The sequence below is a fragment of the Cajanus cajan genome, chromosome 7 (assembly GCF_000230855.2).
Source record: "Cajanus cajan strain Asha chromosome 7, NIPB_CcT2T_4, whole genome shotgun sequence".
Classification (NCBI taxonomy): domain Eukaryota; kingdom Viridiplantae; phylum Streptophyta; class Magnoliopsida; order Fabales; family Fabaceae; genus Cajanus; species Cajanus cajan.
The window spans coordinates 50,646,658-50,655,680 of NC_138523.1; the positions used below are offsets into that span (position 1 = coordinate 50,646,658).

Below are 9,023 nucleotides of genomic sequence, written 5' to 3' on the forward strand. Positions count from 1 at the left end.
GGTACGCATTAAAAATATACATTTGACTCCATTTTTTTTTTAAATTACAGCTATAATATTTTTTACACTCTTTTAAAAGACTTCAAATTTTGCTTACAAGATAACCTTCTTTGTTTTTCTTCAGAATGATTATTTCAAACTATTAAATTTTAAAATACTAAATTTCCGTCATAAAATATTTACTTTATTTTATAATATTTATATTTAGTGAAATAAAAATAAGAATTAGAAGAGACATTATTCAATTTTAAAACATGGATACATGAATGGTTGAAAACTATGCTTCCCACAATTCTTGTGCACATTTCGGACAACGTGAAAAGAGTACGGTTTTGTAAACATGAATTAACTATATTTGTGTGATATTTTATGAATTAGTGTGGTAATTTTTGTGATACGTGCTTCCAGTGGATTTCCTCGTTACATTCTTAACAAGTCAAAATATTGTGTCCAAAGTATATTTTAACGAGTTTAAGAATCTTTGTAAACGCTATTTAAAACTTTGCCAGAAATTTATGTTAATTTATGCACATACAAATATATAAAACTAGAAAGTTGACATCGTAATCTAATGCGCAATACGAACAGCCAGCTAAAATTTCCAAAGCTTCATTTATTGAAATGCAGAGCAACACTTAAAAGACCTTCAAAATCTGTTACATTTCTTACAATATCATAGCAGTTCACTATAAGAATACATCAACCTCGGTGCTTTTGCAGCAAGGTTTTCTAGAAACAATGTTCACCCCCAAAATGAAAAAGGAAAAAAATAAAAAGAAACATGGTTTAACTTACATTAATACAAGACGATAGATTGCACCCGCAAAAATATCTGCCACAGTGCGAACAAGCAGGCAGACCAAGAGCCGGATCCTCAAGAGAGGGAAATTAACCGTCAACTAAGCACTAACCAGAAGGAAGATCTTATCAATGGCCAATTACCCTTCATCTTCTTCAGAAGGGGACTTCTTCTGGCTCTAATATGGGCACCAAGGGTTCTTGAAAATCTAAGTTTACGGGGAACAGATTGCACTGGGCATATTGTGCCATCAACTGGTCCACAAGAACCAAAGCTACCACTGCCTCTACCATGGGTACAGCTGCAAGCCCAGTCCAGACAAAAAAATTCAGAAATTTTCTTTTATAAAATGTAAGCCAAAAAGGAGTTCAAAGCATGAAATTTTGTCAAGATAGGAAATCATGCAGACATATAATGCATAAAATTCTCCTTTTTTTTTTCTTTCTGATATTAGATTTAGATGTCTTTAAGCAGAAGTTGTCATGTAACAAATTGTCATGCCCTTCAGGCCATTGTTAACAGTTCTAAATTCTAAAGGATTGTCTTCCCAGCAATTTAGATGAATTCTCAGAGACAGTTTAAAAATAAATAAAAAATGACCTGAAGATAATACAAACAACACTCTAAAAAAAGGCAAGGTTATTAACCTCTTGGGACAACACAAGGATCATGGCGACCACGGGCTATCAACTCTGTTTCTTTTTTATCTCGGGTCACAGTATGTTGCTTCTTCTGCATAAGTGAAATAGCAAGTTCACTTCATATATCAATAACATTCGGTAGTGCCAGGTAATTGTCATGTATAACGAAATTTGCAATAAATCCACCTGATCAGCTTAAAATGGGGTAAAACATGTACATAATATTACATCACATTAAAAATACACGAGAATATTATTCAGTCTCTTTTATCTCTCTTTTCCTCTTCCTATACCTAAATCCCTACAATTTTGGTACAAATAATGAAATACAAAAACCATTCTTTAAAGATTACTGAAGATACTCTAAAATATCCTTAAGATACCAAATAGTATATTAAAAAAATCAAGATATTCTAACAAGAATAAGCAATGTGAAAGATATCAGTGAACATATCTGAGTGTCTAGTATATTTGTGTGATGGATGAATGAGATAGCGATGAAGACAAACACAAGAGATTAGACTTACTCCAATTGTCGATGTTGGCTTGAAAGCTATTCTCATATTAATGATTTCCCCATTGGAAATCCCACCCTGATTGTCAATACAGATAATGTAAGTAAAACAAATAGACACATGACCATCATAGCGCACATCTAGAAACAGCTAATTAGTAATTACAGAACAGCATAAATACCTGTATCCCACCAGATCGATTTGTTCTTGTTCTTGTCTTTCCATGTTCATCTATATAGAACTCATCATTGTGTTCACTCCCAGTCAAAAAGGTGCCTATAATGATTTCATTAAGCCATCAAAACACATCTCAGACACAAGTGATCAAAGAAAGTAACGTTCTATAACTGATCCCTGTATAGTCAGACAAAAATCATAAGAAAAGGTCACTCGGACATATACATAAACAAGAAGCAGTACCTGCAAACCCACTACCAAACTGAAAGCCCTTGGTTGCAGGCAATGACATAACAGCTTTAGCCAGCTCAGCTTCAAGTTTGTCAAATACTGGCGAACCGAGACCCTGAGAAATAATAATGTCATTTCTACTCTAAGTGGGAAAGTAAATGAAAAATCTGAATAATACAAATAAAAATTACTTGGTGTTAGGATGAAAACTGAGAGGTGTCTTACAATTTATCAGTAATGCAAGTAGATATATTAAGGGAGATTCAAGCATGGTTTCAAAGGAGTGTTCTCTTCTTCTCTTTTCTTTCTCGTGTTAAATATTAAAATGTCAAGTAAGACGGTCAAGAACCCTCAAAGAGAAATCCAATACTAATTCATATTGAGCTAAGCTACAAGGTAATTCTTCTAAAAGTAAATATATGCTATTCATTGAAGGGAAGCTCTAAAACTCAGATGACTAGAGTACAGCTTGTCTGAGTCTTGTTACGATCAAATTGCCAGTGTTTTTGTACAGTTTCCACAAGATTTATAGATTAGATTAATTTGAGGATCATTAGGCATTATTACAGGTAGAGGCAAAGCTAAAAGATATTCCTAGAAGAGGAAAAAAAAAATCTTGAATACGTTACTCTTCCCTGAAAAATTAACTAATTTTGATTTTGGTCATTCTCTTCTTTATTTTTTTAATTTGATCCCAGATTTTGTTGAAATACATGATTTTAGTCCCTACCATTAGATTTACTCTGTTAGGTGATGATATGACAAGCGGATCATTGACATGTGGTACAACCAGATTATACTTCACCACTTAACAAAGCAAATCCAAAGACAAGGATTAAAATGTCTAAAACATGTATTTTACAGAGAACAAACAGAAAGAGTAACAGGAAATAAATCAAATTTGGCCAACTTTTTAGGAATGAAAAACACATTTAAACAAAAAAATAAACAATAATGTTTAGGGGGACCAATATATTAAAATACATGTAAAAATATATTTTTCAGAAATCAGAGGAGGATACACTATCCTCGCCCCTGATTATAGGAGATTGAATTTTATTATTTAGATTTTGGTTTTTGAATTGTTTTTACTGTAGTTGTATTTCTGTTTAAAGCCAACTATCCATGTGATAGCTGAGTTTCATAACTCAGTTGTTTTCACTTCTATAATTTTATTTGTAACCTAAACCGTACTTGCTATCTTGCCCAATTATTTCTGCTTGATTGAGATTTGGGAGGGTGAAAAGACTTACACGTGGACAATTCCTCACAATGCATGTTACTACGCCACCAACAGAATCACCTCTCACTCGCACAGCATCAATTGCAGATATCATCTTCTCTGCATATTCAGGGTCTGGACATCGAACAATGTTGCTCTCAATCTGGAAAAAAAAAAATTAAAAAAAGAAAAAGTGGCAAATCAGAAATTTGGCTTTAGAATTGCGAGAATAAAATAATGATAAGAACATCAATAAAAAGTATTCTCAAAACAACAATAATCAGACAACTTGGAATACTGCATTGTAAATGTCTGATCAGGATAGCATGATGAAACCTGTTCAATAAAAGAAATAATATTGTATTCGCACATTATTAATTATTTGAAATCAATATTAGTTTCCGTAGTTTACTTGCAAGCGCATAACGTATTGGATAAGCACCGTTAAGAATTCTACGAAAAGTTAGTGGCAAATCGACAATTATTTGGGAAATATACAGAAGTCTAGTGCAGATTATATTCATAAAACATTATAGTTAAATGCATTAGCCATGTTTTCATGATAATGAAAAATTATCTATTTTTATATGAATGGTTCCCCTTTACCATCAATAACTCATCATCAGTTAAAAATAGATAGATTTGACACTTTCATTCATGCACTGGTTAAAAATTTGTATTCTGTAATCTGTAAGAATTGTAAGATAAAATTTAAGAGAACAATGTACATGCATTTGCACATTGACCTGAAACTCAGCTTTGTGTCTGGATGCCCAGGCCCCAGGAGAGAATGTTCGGATGGTAAAAGTATTCATTAATCATTTCCTTCGTAATGGTAAAAGTCATTTCCTTAGTAATAATCATTGGTGATGTTGAAGTTTCAGTTTAGAATTGCAATGAGATTTCTTTGGTGAAAATCACTAGTGAGTGAGTAATTTTAAGACAAATCTATTTGGTAGAAATCAGTTTTAGTCTTAGAAATGTGTTATATAATAAGATATGTAAACTAAAACCTTTGCTCAATCATAATATTTGTTAGTTAGTGACATTCAAAATCCATAAAAGGAAACATTAGAAGAAAAAAAAACAGATAGTCATCTCCAAGTTTAGAATACATGAAATTTACTTCAAACAGCCTTGCAAAGGAAACACTGTGCTGCTTATGCATGTATAAATATGAATATTAACTTTAATACCTGAGAAAGTGTCAGATTATCATGATCAATAAGGTCCTCGGGAAGAACAACCTTATGAACTTGAGAGACATAGGCAAGAATCTGAAAAATAAGAAACCTTTAGCTAGAAACTTTCTTAAGGAATTGGAAAATATAAACCTGTTACATACTTACATGTACACATACTAATGTTATTTTATCTATATCAACCATGCATTGGTGAATAAAAATTTGCATTTTGTAAAATATGGAAAGAGCAAAAAAGAAATTAATGGAGAGACCTGGTAAGATTAGGCTTTAGCTCACTTCACATATGATCAGTAGGGATAGGATGCCAAACCAGTGGTCACTGCAATTCATGCTAGTTTTTGGGTAATGTTTCTTTTAAATCATCGTACTCTAACAAGTACATGTGCACTATATGCACACTACATAAGATCAATACGCTAGGATGCCAACCCAGTACTGCAACTCACACCAGTCATTGGAAGTTTAAAACATTAAATTTAGGGTAGTGTTTCCTAAACATTGTTTCTTTTTTAGGAGATAATAGTCATTTGTCTTAGAAGGAATTTTGGGTGAGGACTGTTTCTTTCATACATAGAGGCTTTTGACACCTTTTATCAATGATAAATTATCATCTGTCTTCTATACATAAATCAACTATTAAGAACTCCTATTTTATTCCGGGTCCAAATTTGCTTCGAACTTTCCTTTTAGCAGAAACTTGAGTGATAATTAAGCTCCTGAAAAAAAAACCTTACACTTTTACTTGAACCTACTTGTCTCTCTACTAATCCAGATGGGAGGGATAGGACTTTGGATTCTTCTCGTTTATATTAAATCTGTTTGATTTCTACCTCAAATTCATCAAAGTTTCCTTTTTGACACCTTCATTTGCACGTGAAGAGGTCCCTTTAAAGCCAAGTCTTTCATTTCAACAGCAGTATTTAATAGATTAGCACACGTGACATATGTAGCTAATAGGCCTCACAAAGATATGTTACGTGCAGATCTAATTAAGAGAAAGAATGGAACTTACTTTTTTGCATTGGAAGGTGAAATTCATATGAAAGGTTCTAGGTGATCACTGGGTGCAACCTCTAACTTTGGATCAATTATAACATGATTAATTTCAAAAACTAAAACCTGTAGCAATCTATAATTTATGCAGTTCTCCAATAGAACAGTGTACTGTTTTTTTAGATCCATGATGGACCTAGGGTATATTCACAGCCGGCAGCCATGGGACTTATCTCCCAGGATGTAGAGTACCAATTAAGGGGCAATTCCTCTACCCATAAATGCTTTTCTATTCATATAGCCAAGACCAAACCCGTGTCGTATGTCCTTATGGCTGCAATTAAGGAAGCCTCTAAAGAGGTCACAACTAAAGCAGGCTAGGAGTGACCGCAATAAAGATGGCTTTCCAACACTCACCCTCACACCCATAGCTACCGACTTGGAGAGTAACAAATATAGGAGGTCCAACAAAGAATTTAGAATAAGCTCTAATACCATTTTAAAATTTGGATTTGAGGTTTAAGTCATCTTCATAAAACTGGCTTGTAAAGTAAAGAGTATCCAAGCCTTACAAGTTTTATTTAAACTATATCTCTAGTCATTGTAGCCCTTTGGTGCTCTGCTCCCTAGTTGTACTTTTCCTCTTTTCTCTTTAATAAAATTTCTCTTTATATCAAGAACAAGAAAATATGCACCCTTTACATATATTTCAAAAGGCGAGAATTAATAAAAAAAGACTAATGGAAGAGGGCCAAACATCTTGCATATGAGAAAGATAAAAAGGAGGGGAGAATAAGAAACTAGAAATATTTTTTTTCTTTTTGTATCGTTAGTTTAACACATTTTTTCTTTGAAAAGCAAACAAAAGAACCAGAAACCAAGAAGCAAAGATATAATTTTGTAAAGAGTTGCAATATAAATATGGATTTTGAAAAAAAGAAAGAAAAAAAAAAACTAAACATTCCTAAAATATTATATCCTTCTTGGCCATTTATAACAAAAAAAAAATAGAACAAAGGAATACCACAAAGAATAATAGCCTAAACTCATGAGACAAGTAACACACCTCAGTTCCAGAAAAGTCTTTAAGGATTTTCTTAGCAACAGCACCAGAAGCAACCCTTCCAATTGTTTCTCTTGCAGAAGATCTACCACCACCCTTAAACATAAGAGAGTTCAGATGTATTAGCTTAATACATACATATCCCATTGAATAGAAGTGTATGAATACACTAAAAAAGTCAGTACCTGAACAGATCTGACACCATACTTCATGTCATAGGTAGCATCTGCATGGGAAGGCCTATAAGCTTGAGACATCTCACTATAGTCCTGAAAAAGTTTCCCAGAGTACAATATTTTATCAGCATCCCTAAATTAAGTTAAAGGTTGCTTGCCATAAACAAGCTCCAGCATTAGATACTCACGTGTCCTCTTTGATCAGTATTGGGTACAAATACATGAATTGGAGTTCCAGTGGTAAGTCCTGCAATTAACAGATTATACTTCAAACCTTTTTTCAAGAAAAGTATAATTCCCAGCTAATAATAGTCGGAAGAAATATTGACCTTCAGAGACTCCTGAAAATATTTTACATGTATCAGTCTCCTTTCTAGGAGTCGTAATTCGGCTCTGACCTGGCCTCCTATACATAAGAACTTACACAGTTATTCCTTGAAGACAAGTCGCATCAGAAGCAATCATTACCTATCATTCATAAATGTCATATTCTCTAACTAGCAGTTTAATATATATATTAAAAAAAAAAAAAAAAAAAAAAACACTATCCTATAAAGTATTTCTCTTAAACCTCCGAAGTGCCTAAGATGATTTGATTTCAGAAGTACCTTCTGTCAAGATCCACTTGCATGTCAGCTTCAGAGAGAGGAATGCGAGGAGGACATCCATCAATAACACAACCAACACCTCCTCCATGAGATTCTCCATATGTCGTCACACGAAAGTGATTTCCATAGGTACTCCCAGCCGCCTGTATCTCTGTAATATGTCAACAATCTCATAAGGTTAAAACCCCGGCCATCTCAGTTCCATTAATTTAGAATCGTAAACATGCAACGTAATTGGCGCAAGAACCAACTATTTCCTTTAATTCATTGTATTTAGCATACACTCCAACCCTATTTATAACAATTAACTATAGTTTCTGAAATTTTTCAGACTACACCTACATGAACCTGTTAGCTTATAAGTTAAATAGCATCCGCTCCAAAAGCGATGCAATGCAAACGGTGGTGGAACGAGAAATGTGACCTCCAATTTCACTTAACACGATACACGCACTTCCTTTCAGAAACTCTTACACGAATTCCATAATAACAATGTCACAACGCATTTCTCACAAACGAATTACAACCGATACCGGAAACCAAGACGAACACGAACGAATTGAAACATTTAGCTGAGAAATTCGATTCGACCAAACAGAAAAGAGTAACAAGTAAAAAAGGAACGAGGAGCAGATTGTAGCAGCTGGTATATCTCAAATTCCGAGCAACCACATAAAATAAATAACAATTCAAACATACGCGATAAAGAAGAGACAGATAAAAATTAGGATTAATTGAAAATGAAGTGAGAGAGAACTGACGGAGTCTCTTGGTAAGGCGAGGACGGAGCGAGAGTCGGAGGTAGCCTGGGGAGAAGGATCGGAGATCGGAATTGAGAGAAGCGAAGGCGGAGAGAGCGTCGGTTCCGAATGGTTTGGTGGAGAGAGAAGACGCCATTAGAAATGGAAATACACGAGAGAGAGAGAGAGAGAGAGAGAGAGAGAGAGAGAGAGAGAGAGAGAGAGAGAATGAGATTAAAGGAAGGAAAACACAATGATATGATATGAGGTGGGTGCTGTGGTACTACTATCAAGTTTGGTTGTTGAGAGAAACAGAGAAAGTGAGGTTGGTGGTGTTTGGGTCTGGGTCTGGGTCTGGGTCTGGGTTGGTTGGTGGCAATGAGTGTAATTATGTAGAGAGAAAAGCAAGTGGCCACTACCTACCTAACACCCCCCCTTTCTCTCTTCAACTTCGATATCGTGTTTGGTGTGCGCCACGCTCTCTCTCTATCGTTCGCTGCCCATCCTATTATTAATTTTTTTTTTCCAAAGATATGGTACTGTTTTCAACTCAGGATTAATTTATCCGCTCTAGTTATTAATTTATTGTATTTGATTAAATATATTTTTAATTTCTCGAATTTAAAATTATTTTTAAAAATTTTATTTAAATT

At 34.1% G+C, this 9,023-nt stretch overlaps 1 protein-coding gene across 1 annotated transcript; it reads right to left on the bottom strand.

The window, feature by feature from the left end:
- Positions 1–593: 593 nt before the first annotated feature.
- On the bottom strand, positions 594–8,821 carry EMB1144 (chorismate synthase, putative / 5-enolpyruvylshikimate-3-phosphate phospholyase). Its single transcript, XM_020379975.3, has 13 exons — positions 8,392–8,821; positions 7,631–7,781; positions 7,352–7,428; positions 7,211–7,269; positions 7,032–7,115; positions 6,850–6,942; positions 4,782–4,862; positions 3,617–3,748; positions 2,376–2,478; positions 2,137–2,231; positions 1,968–2,033; positions 1,447–1,531; positions 594–1,100 (listed from the first exon to the last, which is right to left on the bottom strand). The coding sequence occupies exons 1-13, from the start codon at positions 8,525–8,527 to the stop codon at positions 955–957; spliced, it is 1,308 nt and encodes a 435-aa protein (XP_020235564.1). The 5' UTR covers positions 8,528–8,821; the 3' UTR covers positions 594–954.
- Positions 8,822–9,023: the final 202 nt, after the last annotated feature.